The 25,287-nt window shown below is 41.9% G+C and overlaps 2 protein-coding genes across 4 annotated transcripts in view; one reads left to right on the forward strand and one right to left on the reverse strand.

Moving 5' to 3' along the window:
* LOC126188841 (uncharacterized) overlaps positions 1-9,602 on the forward strand; it is a 178,828-nt gene extending 169,226 nt beyond the window's left edge. For all 3 annotated transcript variants that reach the window (XM_049930459.1, XM_049930458.1, XM_049930460.1), the window contains one exon: positions 6,596-9,602. In XM_049930459.1, coding sequence (XP_049786416.1) covers positions 6,596-8,659 — 2,064 coding nt within the window. In that variant the 3' untranslated portion in view covers positions 8,660-9,602. The remainder of the gene's footprint in view (positions 1-6,595) is intronic.
* Positions 9,603-17,879: 8,277 nt separating this feature from the next.
* The window catches only part of LOC126188842 (cyclin-dependent kinase 9), a 46,069-nt gene continuing 38,661 nt past the window's right edge, over positions 17,880-25,287 (reverse strand). Inside the window, exon 7 of the mRNA XM_049930461.1 lies at positions 17,880-19,226. Within this exon, the coding sequence (XP_049786418.1) occupies positions 18,906-19,226 (321 nt within the window). The 3' untranslated portion in view covers positions 17,880-18,905. The remainder of the gene's footprint in view (positions 19,227-25,287) is intronic.

A 25,287-nucleotide genomic window follows, 5' to 3' on the forward strand; every position in this document is an offset into this window, starting at 1 on the left:
CGCTGGTAGCCGATCATCTGGCCTTTCACTGGCGGAGGAAGCAGCCCCTCCTGACCAGCTCAGGAAGGTGGCAGATGCATCTGTTGAGTTGATGGACCATGACTCACCACCTCTCAATTGCAGCAGCAGTGCTCCCTTGAAGCCAGGCCCTCAGTGGCCATTGAGGTACCCTTTCTTGTTTCTTCTTTTTTAGTGGCACTTCTTCAATGGAATATTCGCAGCATTCGGTCCAATTGAGAGGAACTAAAATTGCTCCTTCGAATGCACTGCCTGTTTGTCGTAGATCTCCAAGAAACGAAGTTACGTCCATGCGATCGTATTGACCTGGCACACTATACCTCCATGTGTTTTGACCTACCCCCTGTGGCAGGTATTCCGGCTCATGGAGGGGTCATGTTGCTGGTTCGGAATGATGTCTACTACGATCCAATCACATTGCACACAGAACTGCAGGCAGTTGCCGTCCGAATTATTCTCCCCACTTTCACATTTTCCATTTCTACTGTTTACACTCCATCATCGTCTGCCTTTACAAGGGCAGACATGATACAACTGATCTCCAAGCTTCCGACACTATTTTTGTTGATTGGAGATTTTAATGCCCACCACCCCCTTTGGGGCTCTCCAACATCCTGCGCGAGAGGCTACCTCTTGGCAGACCTTTTCAACCATCTCAATCTAGTCTGCTTACATACCGGTGCACCTACCTTCCTTTTGGACACAAAGCATACCTATTCCTACTTGGATCTCTCAATATCCACTATCCAACTTGCACGTTGGTTCGAGTGGTATGCTCTGTCTGACACATACTCGAGCGACCATTTCCCCTGCATAATCCATCTCCTGCATCACACCCCTACTCCATGTTCCACTAGCTGGAGCATCTCCAAAGCCGACTGGGGGCTTTTCACCTCCCTGGCGGTCTTCCATGATCAAAACATCTCCAGCTGTGATAGTCAGGTCGCATACCTCACGGACGTTATTATCACTACTGCTGAATATTCCATCCCTCGTACTTCCTCTTCTCCACGTCGAGTCCCAGTCCCCTGGTGGACTACAGCATGAAGCGACGTTATTCGTGCTCGGCGACATGCTTTACGCACCTTCTAACGCCACCCTATGATGGCGAACTGTATCAGTTACAAACGACTCCGTGCACAATGTCGTCGTGTTATCAAAGAAAGCAAAAAGGCTTGCCGGGTGGCTCTCACCAGCTCATTCAACAGTTTTACTCCTTCGGTTGTGTGGGGTGGCATGCACTGGCTATCTGGCACCAAGGTCCACTCCCCGATTTCTGGCTTGACTGTAGCGAATAAAGTCCTTGTGGATCCTGAGGATGTCTCAAATGTCTTCGGCCGCTTTTTCACGGTGGTTTCGAGCTCTGCCCATTACCACCCTGCCTTCCTCCCCCCCCTCCCCTGAAAACAAGCAGAGGAGGCACGGCCACTTTCTTTCCAGTCTTTGCATCGTGAAAGTTATAATGCCACCTTCACCGTGCGGGAACTCGAAAATGCACTCGCCCGGTCCCAATCCTCTGCTCCGGGGCCCAATGGTATCCATATTCAGATGCTGAAGAACCTTTCTCCTGCAGGTAAAGGCTTTCTTCTTCGCACCTATAATCACATCTGGACTGAAGGTCACGTTTCCACATGCTGGTGTGAAGCAATTGTTGTTCCCATACCCAAACCAGGAAAGGACAAACACCTTCCTTCCAGTTATCGCCCCATCTCCCTTACCAGCTGCATCTGCAAGGTTATGGAGCGCATGGTAAATTCTCGATTGGTTTGGCTCCTTTAATCTTGACGCCTCAAGCAGCTGCTCGTATCCTTCATTTTATTACATTGACGGACTTGTCCAAAACAGTCTAACTCTTTTATTTTGTTTATCTGCGTATTTGTAATTACTTTCTGGTGTTGCCCCATTGCATTTTTTTTACGCTATTAGACTAACATTTGTGACTGGGTGCTAATGACCTTAGTAGTTGAGCACCCTAAACAGAAAAAAAATCTTGCATTGACAGCCCAGCCCAATGACTTCGCAGCAGCAGAAACTGTGCTCACAGAAGATATTTAGAGACTCGACAAGTTCTTCAGAACTTGGAGACTGAAACCAAACACAACGAAAACAGAGGTCAGCAGCTTCCATCTGAGCAATAGACAAGCCAACTATATTCCTAAAGTTCAATATCGTGGCCACCTGCTGAAGTTCAATCCTCACCCTAAATATCTAGGAGTCATCTTGCATTAATCCTTGACCTACAGTGCACGTCTAAGCAAAACATCTGCTAAAATCAAAAGCCGTAACAACATCCTACACAAACTAACAGGAACAGGCTGGGGTCCCTCTGCATCTACTCTCAGAACTACAGCACTTGGCCTAGTGGTAGTAGCTGAATGCTGCAGTCCAGTATGGCTTAACAGTACCCATACAAAAAAGGTAGATGTCCAGCTGAATGACACTATGAGGATTATATCCAGTCTACTCCTCCGAAGTGGCTACCAGTACTTTCTAACATTCCACTTCCTCATCTCCGAAGAGCATTAGCACTGAAGAGAGAATCATAAGCACTGTGACAACTCTGTCTTGCCAATACATGAAGATTGTGTACATGAAGATCTCAGGCTGAAATCTCCAAACCAAGCAACCTCCGGGTTTCAACCAACCCAGGAAAATCTGGACTTCACTTAACCGAATAAGAACCCAACATGGCAGATGTCAGTTTTTGAAGCTCAAGTGGAAGATTGCTGATAGCCCTGTCTGCAACTGCGCAGACGTGCCTCAGACCATCAGCCACGTTGTTATGGACTGCCCACTTCATAGGTTCAGTGGTTCAGTGGAGGATATCGATCAGGCCAGTGAGGAAGCTGTGGAGTGGTTAAGGACACTGGACATACACCTGTAATAATACTGATGTTACTCATAGATCGAGGTCTAAACCTGTATATGTTTGTAAATATGCAAATAATTGTACATTGTATTTTGTAACAACACACTGTATCTTCAAGACATATATATAATAGAGGGAAACATTCCACGTGGGAAAAATATATCTAAAAACAAAGATGATGAGACTTACCAAACAAAAGCGCTGGCAGGTCGATAGACACACAAACATACACACAAAATTCGAGCTTTCGCAACCCCTGGTTGCTTCGTCAGGAAAACCGTTTCTAGTTCACAAATAAAATCCACCGTTTCTAGTTCACAAACAGTTCCTTTGACCTATTAAACCCTCTTTCCTGACGAAGCAACCAGGGGTTGCGAAAGCTCGAATTTTGTGTGTTTGTTTGTATGTCTATCAACCTGCCAGCGCTTTTGTTTAGTAAGTCTCATCATCTTTGTTTTTAGATATATTTTTCCCACGTGGAATGTTTCCCTCTATTATATTCATATCATTAATTTGAACCCAACAATTATGTTTGTTATTGTCACTGTTGCATTTCGAAATCTTTTCTGTCGTCTTATTTTCTCCTTCTGTTTTTGCCAGTAGTTTCACTTTGTGTTCACCTTCTCCTTTTTACCGTAATCTACTATACAATTTTATCCCGCCGATATATACTCAATAATACGTAACCCACTTCCAAACCATAACAAAAAAAAAAATTTTTTTCCACTTTCAACACTACTGCTGCTATAAAATCCACCGTTTCTAGTTCACAAACAGTTCCTTTCACCTATTTAACCTCTTTCCTGACGAAGCAACAAGGGTTTGCGAAAGCTCGAATTTTGTGTGTATGTTTGTGTGTCTATCGACCTGCCAGCGCTTTTGTTTGGTAAGTCTCATCATCTTTGTTTATAATAGAAGGAAACATTCCACGCTTTCCCTCTTTCCTGATGAGGCAACAGTTTGTTGCGAAAGCTTGAATTTTGTGTGTATGTTTGTGTGTCTGTCGACCTGCCAGCACTTTCATTTGGTAAGTCACATCATCTTTGTTTTTAGGTATATATATATAGAGGGAAACATTCCACGTGGGAAAAATATATCTAAAAACAAAGATGATGAGACTTACCAAACAAAAGCGCTGGCAGGTCGATAGACACACAAACAAACACAAACATGCACACAAAATTCAAGCTTTCACAACAAACCGTTGCTTCATCAGGAAAGAGGGAAGGAGAGGGAAAGACATATATATGAATATCGACCTGCCAGCGCTGTTGTTTGGTAAGTCTCATCAGCTTTGTTTTTAGATATATAAACAAAGATGATGTGACTTACCAAACGAAAGCACTGGCACGTAGATAGACACACAAACAAACACTAACATACACACAAAATTCTAGCTTTCGCAACCAACGGTTGCTTCGTCAGGAAAGAGGGAAGGAGAGGGAAAGACGAAAGGATGTGGGTTTTAAGGGAGAGGGTAAGGAGTCATTCCAATCCCGGGAGCGGAAAGACTTACCGTGGTCTGCTTGTGTCTGTATATGTGTGAATGGATATGTGTGTGTGTGCGAGTGTATACCTGTCCTTTTTTCCCCCTAAGGTAAGTCTTTCTGCTCCCGGGATTGGAATGACTCCTTACCATCTCCCTTAAAACCCACATCCTTTCATCTTTCTCTCTCCTTCCCTCTTTCCTGACGAAGCAACCAGGGGTTGCGAAAGCTCGAAGTTTTGTGTGTGTGTTTGTGTTTTTTTATTGTGCCTATCTACCAGCGCTTTCCCGTTTGGTAAGTCATGGAATCTTTGTTTTTAATATATTTTTCTCATGTGGAATGTTTATATATATATATAAAAACAAAGATGATGTGACTTACCAAATGAAAGTGCTGGCAGGTCAACAGACACACAAACGAACACAAACATACACACAAAATTCAAGCTTTCGCAACAAACTGTTGCCTCATCAGGAAAGAGGGAAGGAGAGGGAAAGACGAAAGGATGTGGGTTTTAAGGGAGGGGTAAGGAGTCATTCCAGTCCCGGGAGCAGAAAGACTTACCTTATGGGGAAAAAAGGACGGGTATACACTCGCACACACACACATATCCATCCACACATATACAGACACAAGCAGACATATTTAAAGACAAAGAGTTTGGGCAGAGATGTCAGTCGAGGCAGAAGTGCAGAGGCAAAGATGATGTTGAATGACAGGTGAGGTATGAGTGGCGGCAACTTGAAATTAGCGGAGATTGAGGCCTGGTGGATAACGGGAAGAGAGGATATATTGAAGAGCAAGTTCCCATCTCCGGAGTTCGGATAGGTTGGTGTTAGTAGGAAGTATCCAGATAACCCGGACGGTGTAACACTGCGCCAAGATGTGCTGGTCATGCACCAAGGCATGTTTAGCCACAGGGTGATCCTCATTACCAACAAACACTGTCTGCCTGTGTCCATTCATGCGAATGGACAGTTTGTTGCTGGTCATTCCCACATAGAATGCATCACAGTGTAGGCAGGTCAGTTGGTAGATCACGTGGGTGCTTTCACACGTGGCTCTGCCTTTGATTGTGTACACCCTCCGGGTTACAGGACTGGAGTAGGTGGTGGTGGGAGGGTGCATGGGACAGGTTTTACACCGGGGGCGGTTACAAGGGTAGGAGCCAGAGGGTAGGGAAGGTGGTTTGGGGATTTCATAGGGATGTACTAAGAGGTTACGAAGGTTAGGTGGACGGCGGAAAGACACTCTTGGTGGAGTGGGGAGGATTTCATGAAGGATGGATCTCATTTCAGGGCAGGATTTGAGGAAGTCGTATCCCTGCTGGAGAGCCACATTCAGAATCTGATCCAGTCCCGGAAAGTATCCTGTCACAAGTGGGGCACTTTTGTGGTTCTTCTGTGGGAGGTTCTGGGTTTGAGAGGATGAGGAAGTGGCTCTGTTTATTTGCTTCTGTACCAGGTCGGGAGGGTAGTTGCGGGATGCGAAAGCTGTTGTCAGGTTGTTGGTGTAATGCTTCAGGGATTCCGGACTGGAGCAGATTCGTTTGCCACGAAGACCTAGGCTGTAGGGAAGGGACCGTTTGATGTGGAATGGGTGGCAGCTGTCGTAATGGGCCTTTACAAATGTCTGCTTGTGTCTGTGTATATGCGGATGGATATGTGTGTGTGTGCGAGTGTATACCTGTCCTTTTTTCCCCCTAAGGTAAGTCTTTCCGCTCCCGGGATTGGAATGACTCCTTACCCTCTCCCTTAAAACCCAAATCCTTTTGTCTTTCCCTCTCCTTCCCTCTTTCCTGACGAGGCAACCGTTGGTTGCGAAAGCTAGAATTTTGTGTGTATGTTTGTGTTTGTTTGTGTGTCTATCGACCTGCCAGCGCTTTTGTTTGGTAAGTATCATCATCTTTCTTTTTATATATATATATATATATATATATATATATATATATATATATATATACACACACACACACACCTAAAAACAAAGATTATGTGACTTGTGTGTCTGTCGACCTGCCAGCACTTTCATTTGGTAAGTCACATCATCTTTGTTTTTAGGTATATTTTTCCTTCGTGGAATGTTTCCTTCTATTATATATATATATATATATATACACCTGTGTGTGTGTGTGTGTGTGTGTGTGTGTAAGTAGTATACAGAAGTTATATATAGACGTTTTACTTAGATATGTGTAACACACTGCTTCTTTTCCCAACAGGTTGGATCGATTGATAACAGAAATTATCAACCGTTGGATGCAGAAAATGCTGAAAAATTAAGATATATGGTGAAAGGAAATAATGGCATGTACAAATGCACAGCAACAAGTGATAACTTACTAAAAGACAAGGACAAATACGAAGTAGAAACTAATGGTGTAGTACACATATTAAGTTCTGGAGATGATTTTTCTGGCATTGTCAAACCAAGGTGCTCTTCTATGGAAGAAGAAATGCATTTAGGAAGGGTAAAGAGACCTGTCCAAGTTCACTATGATGAAATTTGTATACCCAGTGTTTCATATTACAGATCACCACATTTTAGTGCTACGAATTCAGTAAAGCAAAAGGACAATATTGGTTGCAGCAGTGGCGCTGTTCTGTTTGAGAGGGATAATACACTAGATACTGCCTCTGGTAGTCGCAGTCATTTACAAATTAACAGTGAATTGAAAGTTGCTCAGCATTCTTTAGCAAAACCCATTACCAGCAAGACTGCTGATGTATCACCCAAAGAAGTCTTGTTAAATGCTGCCGTGAAATTGGCATCTTTGAAAGAACTTCAAACCATTCCTTCAATCCGTGCACTTCGTACAACTTTGATACAGCAAGGAGTTGACAAGGCCATAGAGCAAATAAAATTGTCATCTTCAGTGTATCCTGAGTGTTATATTTCTACTTGCTCACAGGATTTTTCTTTATATGAAATCCCACTAAAATCAAGATCAAGAACAGTCACAACTGCTTCAGATAGCTGCAACACATTAGACAGATTTGAAGATTGTTCTAATACAAGCACTGCTGGATCTTTGACAGAAATTTATTCATCAGTATTTGAAGGTTCAGCTAAGAATGACTGTAACATTGTAAACAGGTCTCAGAACTGTAGACCTCAAAGTTTTCACAGGAAAATGTCATCTGAAAAGATCGTGCCTCTAGACCCTGTTGTACCATCAGTTCACAGTAAGACATATGTAATTGCTAAACCTGTGAGAGTGAATGTTGGGAAATTGTTATCTTGTTCCAAAATACAAGTATTCTTCACAACGGAACTTTATGTTAATGCTGATTGTGTGCCAGGATTAACTGACTGTAAACTACACAATATGTCACCAAACTCACAGGCATCATCAAATGGGGAAGGTGATTTGATTAAATCTTTCCTTCAATTAATGGCATTTAATGCAGCTCAGAAAGCCTGCTCAAGTTTCAGCAATCAACCTAGTGTGGCAAATGAGTCTCTGAGATTCAAAATTTCTGAAAGAAACAAACTGCATGCAACTTCCCTTAGTGAATGTGTTGTTAATTCAAATAAAATGACACTTTCTCATGCATACAACTTTTTAAAATGTACATGTCTTTCCACAGAAACAACAGAATCCATTTCATCTACTTTTTCTCACTGTAAGTGCCCTCCTTCGGTTAAATTCCAGGGTGTATCTGCTTCGTATACTGTGATGAGCTCTCAAGCAAAAAGAATAACTCCTCGTAGACAGTTAATTGACATAATTCATAACATTAAATCAGATGTAAAGGATAGAAGCAATATTTGTGACAGACAGCACTGCTTTTATTTTCATGTTGATGAAGAAGAATCAGTTGAAGGGTTTTACTCAACAGTAGAAAAATACTGCTCAGCTCTTTCTAAATTTCACAGCCATCAATATACCTCATCAAGAAGCATTGAGATACTTCTGCGCGACATATGGTTACCAGGACACAAGCATAGTATATCATTTTATGTAAACTTACCCTTGCAGAAATGTAAATGCATCTATTGTGGTTTGGATACTACTGTAGAATTATGCCTCAATTGTGGTGAACTTTTTGAGCGGACAGAATTGGGGAATTATGTTCCTTTCTTCAATCAAAAAACTCCAGAGCATGTAAATATGAAAATGGAAACTAGCGAAGCAGCTGTCGAAGTTTTGAACCTGGTAAATAATCTGTATTTATGCAAACCAGTTGTTGTTGTACAACAAACTGATACCAATGTGTGTAAGCAGAATAAAACTAGTGGACGTATAAGGAAAAAACGTAAGCATCTGTGCTGCACAGTCTAGGAAAGCTTCAGCACAAAACAGGATGGTATTTTGTTGCATAATACATTGGAAATGTGTGAAATAAGGACATTTCAGTGTGCAAGGGGAACCAACCTCTATGTATATTATTCTGTTAATAGCTGTGATAATGTAAGTTGCTGTTGTTCAAGATAATGTTTCCAAAGAAAGAAAATTATTATATTAAGTGAATGGTATCAGCACTGGAGGACAAAGGTCCCAGTATTTGAAATCAATTAAACCGGATAATGATTATTCCCCCCAACCCCCCTGTGTGCGCTGTGTCTCTGAATTATTTTCCTTCAAATGTTTCTTTTGTCAGAAGGGGCAGATAGGGAATATTACAATTTGGGTGCCCTCACTGTAATTTTTTCTGTAAATATTTTCACCTTTCATGGTGGTTTGTTTTTCTCCCTCTCTGATGATGGTCATCATCATCTTACCATTAACGGTTTTTTTGTGTGCGTGTGTTTTCTCATCGAGCTAAGCCTTTTCTTTTTAATTTCTTCAAATGAACAGTTGAATTAGGAAACTAGAGACTCAACAACTCGTGTGTGTGTGTGTGTGGGGAAGACCTAAATCAGTTGTTCCTTTTTCCAGTAAGTAAATGCTCTTCTGTCACAAGTTGTAATTTTCAGTTTGACTTTTGAAAGGTAACAGATTAACCCCCCACTCCCAGTATTGTGGTGAATATTTTCTTTTATGGGTGATTCTGTGCAACAGAAAAGTAATATTTTGTAATAGAAGGAATATTTATTTGTATTTTTCACATGACTGACAGGAAACATAAGCTCCATGTGTTCTAGCTGGATGGAAATAATTTATTTTAATAATCACAACAGTTGTTATAGAGATGTTATTTGTGTATATATATATATAAAATAATGTTTTTTCCGTGCCTTCTGATTTGTTTGTAACATATGTGGAGTCTGTTTTACACTACAAAATAAAAGATAGTTTTGAACTGAATAGTTTTTATGTTCAAATTTCCTCGTTTCTCCTTAGTAAATTTCAGTGACTTGATAAGGAAACTTTATTCTGCTTATGTTGTGAGACAGCGACTCCGTTTGTCAGGAATGTGTGTCAAACATTGATGACTCGACAAACATTTTGCTGTTTTCACTGTCTTCATTGCAGTTAAGCTCTAATGATCTTGCAACACATTCTGTAATAGGACTCAATCAACTACAACTTTCAAATACCCCAGGAAATCTAGTTAGAACTATTTAAAGTCAAAGAATCACTTAAATTTGTCACGAATGTAGGTGCTAGAGTCAGTCATTGGTAAAACCCTAAGTGAGTAATTCATACTCAAAAGGTGGTCACCTACAGAACTCGACTAATCCTTGAGTGGTGTTGACCAGTGCAGAATCTTTAGTTGATAAATGAAACATAACTACTGCTTGATGTGTCACTGGTTTACTCAGTTGACACAAGTGTTGCATTCACTACAAAATTAAGTGGGAAATGCTGTAGGATAAATCAAGAAACATAATTACTTCCTCATATATGCCATAATGATAACGGCTGTAAAAGTGGGAAAATCATCCTATGTAAATAGACAGGTTTCAGCTGAACTTGGTCCTCCAATGCCTATTACTACAGGAATTCAGACTATTCTGTATTGTCAGTTGCCACAGTAGATCATTCTTTCCCAAATGAATCCAGTGGAAGCACCATTAAACAATGCTGAGAGACTCTGCAGATCATTAATAGAATATTAGACACTTGTAGCATTTGGGCAGCTCTTACCACTGTTTTGTAGGGTAAATTTATCATATGGTAGTGGATTTGTACCTTATAAAAACTATTATGTATACAAAAATTTTTGTGTGATTTGATATCAGTTTTGGCACATTCCACTGCCGTGTGATCTTAAGTGAAAACAGATAGTGGTGGTGATGATGATTTTTGCTAGAAGTGAAATAGATAAATCTCTCTTTCCTTAATGACAGAAGCTGATGAGCGGAAGAATCCATGATGGAACTTGAAAAAGCTTGCAAACTACCTTTCCTACACATGTTAGTTAAAAGAACAATGGACAGACCCTGTGTCACAGAATACACTCCTGGAAATGGAAAAAAGAACACATTGACACCGGTGTGTCAGACCCACCATACTTGCTCCGGACACTGCGAGAGGGCTGTACAAGCAATGATCACACGCACGGCACAGCGGACACACCAGGAACCGCGGTGTTGGCCGTCGAATGGCACTAGCTGCGCAGCATTTGTGCACCGCCGCCGTCAGTGTCAGCCAGTTTGCCGTGGCATACGGAGCTCCATCGCAGTCTTTAACACTGGTAGCATGCCGCGACAGCGTGGACGTGAACCGTATGTGCAGTTGACGGACTTTGAGCGAGGGCGTATAGTGGGCATGCGGGAGGCCGGGTGGACGTACCGCCGAATTGCTCAACACGTGGGGCATGAGGTCTCCACAGTACATCGATGTTGTCGCCAGTGGTCGGCGGAAGGTGCACGTGCCCGTCGACCTGGGACCGGACCGCAGCGACGCACGGATGCACGCCAAGACCGTAGGATCCTACGCAGTGCCGTAGGGGAACGCACCGCCACTTCCCAGCAAATTAGGGACACTGTTGCTCCTGGGGTATTGGCGAGGACCATTCGCAACCGTCTCCATGAAGCTGGGCTACGGTCCCGCACACCGTTAGGCCGTCATCCGCTCACGCCCCAACATCGTGCAGCCCGCCTCCAGTGGTGTCGCGACAGGCGTGAATGGAGGGACGAATGGAGACGTGTCGTCTTCAGCGATGAGAGTCGCTTCTGCCTTGGTGCCAATGATGGTCGTATGCGTGTTTGGCGCCGTGCAGGTGAGCGCCACAATCAGGACTGCATACGACCGAGGCACACAGGGCCAACACCCGGCATCATGGTGTGGGGAGCGATCTCCTACACTGGCCGTACACCACTGGTGATCGTCGAGGGGACACTGAATAGTGCACGGTACATCCAAACCGTCATCGAACCCATCGTTCTACCATTCCTAGACCGGCAAGGGAACTTGCTGTTCCAACAGGACAATGCACGTCCGCATGTATCCCGTGCCACCCAACGTGCTCTAGAAGGTGTAAGTCAACTACCCTGGCCAGCAAGATCTCCGGATCTGTCCCCCATTGAGCATGTTTGGGACTGGATGAAGCGGCGTCTCACGCGGTCTGCACGTCCAGCACGAACGCTGGTCCAACTGAGGCGCCAGGTGGAAATGGCACGGCAAGCCGTTCCACAGGACTACATCCAGCATCTCTACGATCGTCTCCATGTGAGAATAGCAGCCTGCATTGCTGCGAAAGGTGGATATACACTGTACTAGTGCCGACATTGTGCATGCTCTGTTGCCTGTGTCTATGTGCCTGTGGTTCTGTCAGTGTGATCATGTGATGTATCTGACCCCAGGAATGTGTCAATAAAGTTTCCTCTTCCTGGGACAATGAATTCACGGTGTTCTTATTTCAATTTCCAGGAGTGTATATAGGAAACATATGCACACTGACCTCTAAAACTTAAGCCATCACAAAGAAATTCAGTGCTAAAGACTCTGGTCCATAGAGCTCGAATCCTTTCAGAGTAGGAGAGCTTTGTCAAAGAATTACATCACCTATGAATAGTGTTCTGAAGGAATGGGTACTCAGACCATCAAACTGAATGGGTGGTGTAATCAAAATCAAGAACGCCTGAGGAAGAGGTTGACACAAAGACCAAAGAAGAAAAGCCAAAAATCACTCATTTACGTTATGCTGGCCCAATATTCCGAAATATTGGTAGCCTCCTTCAGAAACATGACATCCAGCGTATTTTGCTACCTTCAGCTGAAATAAGTATTATTCATAACGTGAAAAGATGATTTAGATCTCAGAAAGTTGGGTGTATACCGCATTCCATGTGAATATGGCATCTTATTTGGGGACAGACAATCAGAACAGTCGAGGAGAGATGCAAGGAACATCAGCAATGTACCCAACTAGGGTCTGGAGTCTAATTCTCCTATAAATAGCGGAGTTAGACCAACAGTGTTCACAATCTGGTTCGAGTCCAGGCAATGCCTACACATAACAGCAAAACTTGCAGAACTTTGAGAAAATGGCAGAGTCAGTTGTCAAAATATTGTGCATAAAATGGAAAAACAAAAACTCGGCAGAACACCTGGAAGCACACTATTAACACACTGACTGCCACACACTTGGCGATGGATGTTGCACTGCTGGCCAGGCCATGCATACTACATCAGGTTCTGCTTTTGCCGCCGTCAGACAAACGACAGTCAGCGTGTTAATCAGTCGTGCCGAAAAAAAGTAAGAGATCATACCATTTCCAGGAGGCATCATGAGGGTGATGTGACCCCTTTTTTTCCATCTACAGGTGCAGTAACTAGATTTGTCATTTAATGATGAGTTAAACATAATAGATCCCCAGTTACCTCTGCAACAATGCTGAACTAATTCTTCTTAGTGTCAAACATGTTTGAGCTCTTGCCACCTGCCCCAGCTCTTGAAGAAGGAAGACAATCCACTACATCAGTCTTTATCAAATACTTCACTTGAGCTGATGTCATATGTATGAAGCAAATGTCATTTATGGTGAACTGTCAAGTCGTTAAACACTGTACCGGGCTCTGGCTGCCATGGTATATCAGCGAAAACACGTAGGAAAAAAATTGTTTTCCATAAGGAGTGCTTTGAAAATGTTGGATATTAATGCACCTAATGTATGTTCTGGTACAAGTTTTGGAAGAGTCAGAATCTAAGAACTTACATAGTATCCATAGATGAACAGATTGTTCCATTCTTGTCAGAAATTATGATAAAGCACTGTATCTGTGGCAAACCAAATCCATTTGACTTACTAGATGGACTACCATCGGATCTGTGTGTGTATTTGGGAACAGGCTTCATCACACTCAAAGGTTCCAACTTTCTAAATATTAGATGAAAAGTTGTACTGAAATTAGTGAATACATTACTTGCGACTATATTATTTACATGCATAGATATTGGACTTACACTGAACTGGAGCTGAGTGAGGTTCTCAGGAAAGTAATCAGAATTCCAAATGAGAGTAAGTACAAATCTGACAATGAAATGAGAAACATGTAATGGTGGAGCTGAACAGGCCAGTTCGCACAATGAGATGTACAGATTTCTGTTGTCAATGGTATAACAAGATGCCAGTAGTCTACTCTTCCTCAGCAGAAGTGAAGACTTTGTATCTGCAGTATCCTGACACCCAGCAAAAAACACCACCTACCACCACATCCAAGCCGATCAGAAAGGAAGACTGTAGCATTGCCTTTACCAGAGACTTAGTGATACTGCAGAATGCCTTGGTGCAAGAGTGCATAAAATTGCTTACTGCACAGAAAGCTGTGTTCATTTATGTCTCATGAGACATGGTCCAACAGTTAAGTCTCTGCCTGCAAACTGAAAGGGTGCAGAATCAAATCCTGGTTGACCACGGATTTTTTCAGTCTTAGTCTTCATTTTAACGTAGCCTTCACCTCACAACATCAGTTTTCACTTTAAACTATAAGTTGGAAGTAGTTGAAGTAGCATCCATTGGAAAGATTTGCACCAGATAACTGAGACAATAACAACAATTATTCTTAGTCTTCTTCTTCTTAGTATTATTAGAGAAACTGTTAAAAAACTTATCACATGATGTAACCCACTAGTGTTGTATGCTCCAGACCATCCCTGGTTAAAGTTATGACCAGTTTGCTACACATCATCTTGTAAACGAGTAGTTATGGTTATTTATTTCATAAAAACTTATAAAGAATGTGTATTACATTACTTCATATTTATAATTTGTGTAGCTTGAAGGTCAGTGCAGTGCCTTTTTTTTTTAGCTAGCCCAATAATTGTGATAAAAATTACATTTTCTAACTTTGTATCAAGTGAATTCGCATAATGGAAAGATTAGAGGGGTATACATATAGGGGATAGGCAAAATAATGTGAACAATGGTAGTAATGGGATGGTTGTATTTGATGGTCAATAACGCAGGTGAAGTACATGTCGTGCTGGACTGTGCATGTTCAGTACAGACTAGGCATCAAGGCAGGTTGTTTACGAGTAGTGCACACTTCGTATTTGTATTCTGATGATAAGGTTGACACGCAATGAAAGATCTGAGTTCCAAAAAGGGCAGATTGTGGGGGACCAATTAGCTGGAGCATCAGTAATCAAAACAGCCAACTTATTGAATGTTTCAAGAACACCTGTTTCAACACTCATGACAGCCTACATGAAACATGGAAAGACATCATTGTGTAAACATAATAGTTGGCGAATTGGTGAGACTAGATCTGACAAGCAGGGCCTGCACATTAGTGGGAAACTATGGGCTTCGGAGCAAAGGCTCGATCTGTTAGAGATAGCCAAGAAATGGCCTGCGGTTTTGGCCTGTCATGGAAGTCCCTAGTGTGGCCAGCTATTCACAGGTCACAGACACCATGTTGACGAAATGAGGCCACGTGATCAATCCATGCAACAGATAACTTGCGCGAAACTCTGAGAATCACTAATGAGGACAGGTAGCAACTCACCGTAAAGATAATCACTGAGCCACAGACAGGCATATAGAAAAGACAATCGTACTCTCATGACTAAATTTTTGGCCATAGCCTTTGTCAGGAAACCAGAGCACATCACATTCACACAATCATTCAGACAACGCGCACACATGACCACCGTCTCCGGCCACTGCATCTACAGTCTCTGAGAATCAGATTCAAACAAACCACTACTCACACCTCCCTGCCTCTCCTCGACAGCTGCTGGGCTAGCGGCAAGAAGTGGTGGCAGCGCTAACTGCAAGCTGAGGGGAGTGGTAGAAATGGGAGAAGCAGTAAGAAAGAAAGAGTAGGGAAGTGACGCATGTACTCAGCTGCGCCCAGCCAGTGACGATGCAAGACAGTAAACAAACCATTTCATCTGCTGAGACAAAAATAAATTTTTCCAGCGTCGCTTTCAAATTTCCCTGACAGGTCTGAAATTCCCTGATATTCTCAGATTTCCAAAACTTGTGATAAAGTAAAATATGTGACATGATAACTGATTCAAGGGAAAGAATATCCTACAGAAAACTAAAGGAATAATAGAACAGACAATGGTGGACAACTGTTCAGCTGAAATTTGTCTTTTGACAGATTTACGTTTCATAATGATTTTGATAATTTTATACAGTTGTAATCATTATGGGTTATGTATGTGGCAGGAAGTAATATTTCTTGATTCATGTAGATTGTATATGTTGTAGAGACCTAAAAACACTGGAAGTTTAAGGTGGATTACATTGATTTCAAAACCAGATTCCCAAATGCAAGCCTTTCCAATGGTAGATGTGGACTGACCACAATTTATTGGTTACGATCAGCAGATTAAAACTAAATAAATGGCAAAGAAGGTAGGAAATTAAGATGAGATCTGAATATCTTTAAAGAACTAAATGATGCTGGAAGTTTTGGATTGACTGGAGGAGGGAAAAGAAACACACTGTCCTGTCACATTAATGTGATCTCCTGTCAAAAGCCAGAATCGTCACATTTTGCAGGACAGACCACTGCAAGATGTGCAGGAAGAGTGTCAATGAGGTTCAGGAAGGTACCGACAGGGATGTGGAGGAGCCATGCCAACTCTAATGCCATGACCAGCTGTGCTAGGTTTCTCGGTAGTGGATCCACAACGTGAACAACCCAATTGAGGTAGTCGCAGATTCTCAATTTGGTCCAGATCTGAAGAATGTGGTGGCCAGGGAAGCACAGTAAACTCATCATCTTGTTCTTCGAACCATATACGCAAACTGCGAGCTGTGCAACACACTGCATTGTCCTGCTGGTAGATACCATCATGCCAACGAAAAACTACTTGCAGGGACTGACATGGTCGCCAAGGATAGGTGCATACTTGTGTTGATCCATTGTGTCTTCCAGAATGAAAAGACCACCTGCTTCCACTAAGTGCAGTATTGGTAAGCACAGTTCAGCCTTTATTGACGATGAATGTGCAACATTATATCTGTGGCAATATTAGCTGAACAGTTGTTGAGGAGACCTTGTTAGTAACCTCTTTGTTCATCTGGATGGTCAGTTGCTCAATAGTCGCATGTCTATTCACTTTTACACATCTCCACAGCTCTAATTTGCCTGTCATCTATGGCCCATAGCACACCATAGTTGCCTTGGTGCCACTTTTGGATAGCATCATTTTGCCATGCACGACAACACAGGAACAGTTTACAAACTTAGCTGTTCTGGAAATGCTTCTACCCTTGGCCCTAAAGCCAAAGATCACACCCCTTTGTATTTAAGATAAACTGCTCTGTTTCCACATTATAGCAACTGCATTGTTTTCTGTGTCCCCCAACACACTTTACGTATCCTCCACTGCCAGTGCTGCCACCTGCCATCTGAATGGTCATTGTACATTGACACTGAACATAGGCAGTGGTCACAATATGCCTGGACCATGTACAAGAGGAGTAGTAACGAAGGCAGCAGATAAATGAATAGGCTGAAAAACAGCCCAGTTCAAATCCTTGGATAACATGGTAGACACATAAAGGAGAAAATATAAGAATGTAGCTGTTAAGGAGGCTATAGGAGATGCAAATGTATAAAAAATGAGCGACAGAAAATAGCTAATCACAAATGGCTACAGATGAAATGCAAAGCTGTAGAAGCATGCATGACTCGAGAAAAGATTGATGCTATCTGCATATATCTTTGTATGCATGTATTAAAGAAATCTTAATAGAGAAGACCTCAGATAGCAACCCACTAATAAACAAAGTAAAGTGCAGAGAAGACAAAGATGGATGGAATAGATCTGAGGGCTATGCAAGTGAAAAAACTTTAATGCTATATTATAGAAAGAGATGAGGAATTAAATGAAAATGAGGTGGGATATGTGATAATACAAGAAGAATTGGATGGAGTACTGAAAGACTCAAGTCAAACAAAACCCCTGGAGCAGATGACATTCATTGAAATCAGTAAATCATGGGGGGGGGGGGGGGGGGGGGGGGAGATGATAATGATACTGCATAACCACCATTTCACCTATTTCCAGCAGTTAAGTACAGCTCACAGTTATGTATTCAGTAACACAAAATGCATACTCCACACATTTCTACTGTAATGTTGGGGTCATGGAGATTTATGGTTTACTTACATACTAAACAGGGAGAGAGAACATTAGAACAAAATATAATTTTTTAAACATTCATTTAATTTCATTTCATACATATTTATAAACTTCATGGCAGTTAAGTTCATGGAACTCAGTAAATTCTTACCAATTAATGGCAAGTGCCTTATCTCACTCATGAGCAATTTCAGTAACAAAACAGATAAACAATAACAAATAAGAAAAGGCACACAAGATGAGGTTATCCAATGATATGAAGAAAATGTTGTTCTATGTATTTACAATATTTCTCCATTCCCTGAAATTGGTGGACTTCCAATGTGGTTTTTTCCCCCTTCAATATTCCTTGCATATGTCACCTGCATAACAGTAATCATACACATTTAAGAATATGTGTAGTGGCAAATGATTAGAACCTCTTACATATTTTATGTCAGTTATGTACATTTGAATAAATAGTCTACTACACGAGGATCTCTGAGATCTCACTGCTTTTTGTTGATACAAAAATTACAATTCTTGTACTTCTGATGTGTAATTTGCCTCACCTGACCCCTTCATCACCAATACCACTCAGTAACGACATCACTGTGATATCACTGATTAATAGGGAATATAGTCCGTGATAGCATAAATTACAAACTTCAGTCACAGAGTGAAAAAGCTCGTTTATCAATCCAATGAATGGATAGTCAAAGAATGCAACATACTTACAAGGAATGTATTATTGTATCCTTGCTACACTGTACCTAACCTACAAAAATTATAGGAATTTTATGTACAACTGTGATACCACAGAGCACCTTTGATTATATCTACAAGAGCATTCTAGTTAAATTGCATTTTAGTTGTGGTTTCCGAAAAGGCATATGGCCTTAAGCTGGAACGATGCAATTTAACAAAGTCTCAATAGTTGAGTCCAATGTTTTTGAGACACTGTCACATCACATACAGTAATGGCATAGTCATATAGAAATTCTATACAACTGAACACAAGAAGCACTGTACACAGTTTATACAGCACAACAAAATTGCCATTATAATGGAAAACAAATTGAGGACTACAGCACAGTGAAAATGTGTCCTTCAAAACACACGATCTTGATATCCACTGTCCATAGATGCCGAAGACTTTGCAGCCATTCCTGCTGCTCCCGTGACACCTTGATGATGATGGTGCGGCCGCATGTGCCCCTGCCGTCGTGGTGGTGCCAAGTATTCAAACATGCTCTGTGTATGTTGTGCCAACATTTTGGAAAGATCACACGGCATCGGATCTGTCCAGAAGAAGTCGTGGTTGAGGGCCGAGTCTGAATCGTACCTTTTAGATGGATCAAGCACTAACAGTTTATCCAGGAGGTCACACGCATATGGGTCCTTTACATACGGCCTTAGTCGTTCCTTCACCTGTAACACACATGGTACATTTAAAACAGCTACAGCCTGCACACAAAACATATACATTCATGCTTATAAATTAAGAATAATGCTGATACATGGTGAAACAATGCTCTGGTGGGCGGTTTACGGGTTTAAATCACCTCGAAGTACAACCATGTGGTGTATTTGACCTGCGGTCATCACACGGTGGCACTGGCAGCAGTTCACTTACGCAGAGGTGTGTTGGTGCATTTCAGAGTATGGTGCAGCGAGTAAGTGTGCAGTCGTTTTCAGACGTGCTAATGCTGACTGTGTTGAAAATGGCTCAAAGAACACATATTGATGATGTTAGGAGGGGTAGAATAACAGGGCAACTGGAGGCTGGTCAAAAACAGCAGGTCATAGCACGGGCCCTACGTGTGCCACAAAGTGTGATCTTAAGATTATGGCAACGATTCCAGCAGACAGGAAACGTGTCGAGGTGCTACAGTACGGGATGTCCACAGTGTACAACACCACAAGAAGACCGATTTCTCACTATCAGTGCCCGCATAAGGCCATGGAGTACTGCAGGTAGCCTTGCTTGGGACCTTACCGCAGCCACTGGAACAGCTGTCTCCAGACACACAGTCTGCAGACAACTGAACAGACATGGTTTATTCGCCCGGAGACCTGCAAGGTACATTCCACTGACCCCTGGTCACAGGAGAGCCCATAAAGCCTGGTGTCAAGAACACAGTACACGGTCATTGGAACAGTGGTCCCAAGTTATGATCACAGATGAGTCCAAGTATAGTCTGAACAGTGATTCTCACCGTGTTAGATCTGGCATGAACCAGGAACCAGATACCAACCCCTTAATGTCCTTGAAAGGGACCTGTATGGAGGTCATGGTTTGATGGTGTGGTGTCGGATTACGATTGCTGCAAGTACACTCCTGCATGTCTTTGACAGAGGAACTGTAACAGGTCAGGTGTATTGGGATGCCATTTTGCACCAGTATATCTGCCTTTTCAGGGGTGCAATGGGTCCCATCTTCCTCCTGATGGATGATAGCACACGGCCCCACCGAGCTGCCATTGGAACAGAAGATAACAGGCAAATGGAGTGGCCAGCCTGTTCTCCAGACCTAAACCCCATTGTGCACGTCTGGGATGCTCTCGGTCGACGTATCGCTGCATGTCTTCACACCCCCTAGGACACTTCAGGAGCTCTGACAGGCTCTGGTGCAAGAATGGGAGGCTACACCCCAGCAGCTGCTCGACCACCTGATCCGGAATATGCCAACCCGTTGTGCGACCTGTGCACAGTGATCGTATCCCGTATTGATGTCAGGGTACATGCACAGGAAACAGTGGCGTTTTGTAGCACGTGTTTCAGGACGGTTTTCTCAACTTACCACCAATACCGTGGACTTACAGATCTGTGTCGTGTGTGTTCCCTATGTGCCTATGCTTTTAATTCATTTTCTTGAAAGAAAAACATCTGACTACACTATATTTTCCCCTTAGCCTGAGAGCTGGGGGAGGGGGGAGACATGAGAATAGCAGCCACCATTACACTAATATTTGCTGCCCCCCCCCCCCCCCCCCACACACACACACACACACACACACACACACACACACACACACACAAATAGTCTTGTACAATTGAACATTGAAGGTATTAACAAGAGCAAGAGTTAACATTTGAGCTGTTAGCCATGGATCACAGCACAGAATTTATCACAGAATCACATGTAGCACTATAACAACTCACTGTCAAAGCAAAAGTTCCATGAAAGGGTGTACATGCAGACAGGAAAAGAACACACTTTTCCTGGGTGAAAGTACACAATATCCGTGGTGAAAGTACTTTTTCGAATTAAATGACAATATATGTTCCATTCGAACTGTAAAACTAGCCAATCCCTTGACTGGTGAAGGTTTTATACGCCAGCGTAGAACTTCCTACACTATAAACAATTTTTTGCTTTTTTTTGTGTGGTTAGGCAGGATCCTAGGAAAACAGCTTGAACTGCAGCAGCTGAATATTTCTGACAAGCACAATTATAAATTTCACTACCCTGCACGGAAAAATCATGGGTTACCTGGCTGAATATACGTTCCATTTTCCATAGAAAAGCCAAGTACGGGTGAAACTACTCAAGAACTTACTTCGCACTGTTTTTTGAAGGATAATAATACTTTTTGTCATTGTTTTTACATAATTTGTATCTATGAAAGAAATAAAATAAATATGGACAGCTAACCTTGGAACTCTCTTTTAGCATTTGTTACCCTTTAAGATACATCAAACACAAGTGCGCCAGTAAGCTTTTAAATAATGGCATAAATGGCTGGTCTTCTGGGCTCTAAATTTTTCTAAGTGGCTCGTCCTTGAACTGTTAAGTTTTGATTTAAGAAATTCATTGCACATTCTCACGTGTAATTTAATTCGTCTTGTGTAAACATAAATTTACTTTCAAAGTAGTGCTTCTCAAATCACTATTCGCAACATTTTCCCACGACCTTTTAGAAATATAAACTGGTATGGTGACATGAACATTGAAAGCAGTTTGTTGTTACGAAGTATTGCATAGTCTGACATATTTTGCTGTTGGCAGACGCTTGTGTAGGCACTGTCTGTTGCTGTTGTGAATGGCACATTTTCTTTGTGACTGGAGTTTCCTTTTGGTGTTATTCTCTTATTTGTGTTTCACTGCTCCATTATTATTCTGGAGTAGTGGTCTAAAGTAAAATTCTTTGTTAGAGTATCATTTCTTACCAGTCAAAATTACAAAAATTTAACTGAAAACTAATGACAAAAAATCCCAGAATTTAAAAAATTTCCAGGTCTTTCCCAGGTTTTTCCCAGTTGTCTCGGGCCCTATACACCCTGCACAATACAATCTCACAGCTTACATTGTATCCAATACAGGGTTACTCATGAGTACCTCCGAGATTTCAGAGGAAAATTGCATAAATACTACAAGTCATACAGAAAATACACCACATTGCGGGACAGAGCTTCTCTCCAAGTTTTTAGCTCATATTACAGGTGCTCGATGTGGATACAATCTGTAACAAGGCAAACATTAATACTCTTGCCATCAACATCCCAACATGCCATGTCAAAGATCGCACTGATTATTCTTCCTTACAACTCTTACAAATTAAGAGACAGTTGAGGCAGGGCACACAGTGACTATGGGAGCCACTGCAGAGGAGGAGAGTCATGATGAGAAGCATGTCCAATCCAATACAGGCAGTTCAACATTGAGGTAATTACAAACATTTGAAAGTGTGATTGAGTACAATCTTCTTGTAAAATGAAGTCTATACTATCTTGCTGTAATTGTGGCACAATCCACTGCTGTAGAATGTCCATGTACACACAACCAGTCATTTTCTCCAAAACGAAATTTGGTCTATAAACTTTCGCAGAGGACATGGAAGAGAGAGAAAATGTTAACTTCAGATTATGTTCCACAGTCTCATATGGATGTTCTGTGCACCAAACATGCACATTATAATGATTTACGTTTTCAGAGTACACATGAAATGTAGAAACATCACTGAAAACCAACCTCTGTACAAAACCATCTTCACCAGCAACAGCAGCTGCTGCTGCTGCTGCTGCTGCTGCTGCAAGTCATTACTAAAATCAGAACAAAGCACACTGTCCCAAGTTGTCAGTGCACTGGTATGGTCTTGCATGTAAATATTTGTGTAGAATGCACCAGACAGTTGCAGACAGTTGACTGCAGTATGTATAGTTTTCTCTGCTCACAAGTGTTGTCAATTTCTTTGGGCACATGATCTCTCTCTCTCTCTCTCTCTCTCTCTCTCTCTCTCTCTCTCTCTCTCACACACACACACACACACACACACACACACACACACACAGACAGACAGACAGACAGACAGAGAGAGAGAGAGAGAGAGAGAGAGAGAGCTGACTGTCCTACTGTCCCAGTTCACTTGTTTTCTTCACACCAAATAAGCAGCCAGTCTCATGGAATGGATTCTTCTGTCTGTCAAAGCTTTTACCCGACCATCTGGTATTAGATCGTCACTTCCACACACTGCTCCATTATATATATGCTCTGAAGTGCCTGCCCCTAGTGGTCTGCTCTATGTCTTAGTTTTTGCGTACCTCTCTTCTAAGGCCCTGGAATAATTATGAATAACCCTGTATATATGGCCCTCTAATTTATGCTTGTCACAAAAGAGGAATATAAAGTAACTAACTACTTATGCCAGCACAAAACTGAAATTGTCGGAATTGAAATAGTTAAGTTACAATAATGTCCGTACACAAACCACCAACTATAACACTCCAAAGCCCTCTCCTACTAGCTCTTAACTATCCAGGAGTTATACTGGAGATTTCAACAATCAGCACAGTATCTTGGGATTTGCAATAAGTAATGAAAAATGGGAAAATCTAGTGAACTGGATACAATAAGAATTCCATTTGGTTTTTGATGTCAAACGACAACAATATGAGGTGGTATAATTAAACTTTCCCTACTTTACCCAGTGTAGACAGAAAACTATTTACTGTACGGTTATCAAACTTCATAGGAATGATGTTCAAGCTGTGCACTGCTGGACTGTGTTGTTAGTAGTGTAAGTGTATGACTGAGCTATGCGCCGGCACTGGTACAGTGACGTATGGTTGAAACAAGCATCAGTATGCATTACAGTTGCAGACAGTCAATATGGGTCTGGGCAAGCTGACAGGGCTTTACTCGAAAAGCTGTTTTATCAAAACAACAGCAATAGTCCTGCTTGTCTTCGCAAGTATCGATGCATAAAATGAATACAGAGAGCATGGGGTTGAAGAACACAATTCAGAAGTTCAAATTAACTGGTGGCTTGGGAACTGCTGCTGGGAAAGACCAACAGGCAATCTCAGCACAAATTGCTGAAGTTAATGTTGCCTTAGCTGACAATTTTGGATACAATGTATGATCTTCAAGCAGTGCACGAGTTTTGTCATCACAACAGAACATTCCGTGATCCACTTTTCAAAAAGTGCTTGAACAATTAAGGAATTGTGTCTCTAGTGCATTTCCAGGCTGTTGCAGATGCGGTTGCTCAAGACAGTGTGTGATATTTGAAACCCGGATTGTAAACAGCATACGGAATTAGCAACAGTTATCCCCCACATCGAAATTAAAATGTCTCTTCCAGTGGTTTATTTGTTATTTCACTTCACTTCAGCATCCTACACGTTTCCACAAAATTTCATTTCCTACCATCACTTTTTTGCATGTGGGTTCAAGTGGGTGCATCAAGTTACAATGGGATATAGTCAAGCCCCTCCTTTATGAACTATCAGCAAACAGTATAACTCAGTGGAACAGCAGCATCATCACAGCAAAGATTTTTTTTAAGCCCATCACTTGACAACAAACTCTTCTTTGAAGGTGAAACAGTCTTCTGTTTCAGTCATTCAGCAATGTTTCAACAGAGGGGAGATTACGCCACAGGGACAAAGCCCAATTTGACATAAGCAAAACCTCTTTCCTGTTCTCAATTTCTGCTCAGTCCTCAGGAAAGCTGGACACTGCTTGCTCCACTGAGCAAATAAATTCAGTTGTGGGAAGACTCCTAGGCATAGAGCAAAACTGACAGCATGATGTCATCCTATTCTTTACTCATGAGGTTAATCATGATACATCACAGGTATCATCATCCAATATGGTAGGTCAATGGCAAAGAAGTTTAATTTCTGAAGAGTACCTAGTGACTGTACTCCTGTGTGCCAAGTCTGATAGTGTCCAAGAGCAACAATCTATCCATTCCCAATATAATGCTGACATACATGAAGAAACCTCCAAGTTCAGGTGCATGGAGCACCATATTTCTAATTCTGCAATTGTTATCCATCTGTTAAAGTCTTTGTCTCTTGGTCCCTCGGATTTGCTTGCGAGTTTTGATGTGGTGTCTCCTTTTACCTGGATTTCTCTTTAAAAACCCTTTATGTTAATTAGTGAAAAACTGAACACGGAAATGACAAATATTTTGAACAAACTGACAGTGGCTATGAGAAGTCCACTACCCCCTCCCCCACCCACAACCAATCTGTTTATGTA

This window comes from Schistocerca cancellata, chromosome 5 (genome assembly GCF_023864275.1).
Source record: "Schistocerca cancellata isolate TAMUIC-IGC-003103 chromosome 5, iqSchCanc2.1, whole genome shotgun sequence".
In the NCBI taxonomy this organism is placed as follows: Eukaryota; Metazoa; Arthropoda; class Insecta; order Orthoptera; family Acrididae; genus Schistocerca; species Schistocerca cancellata.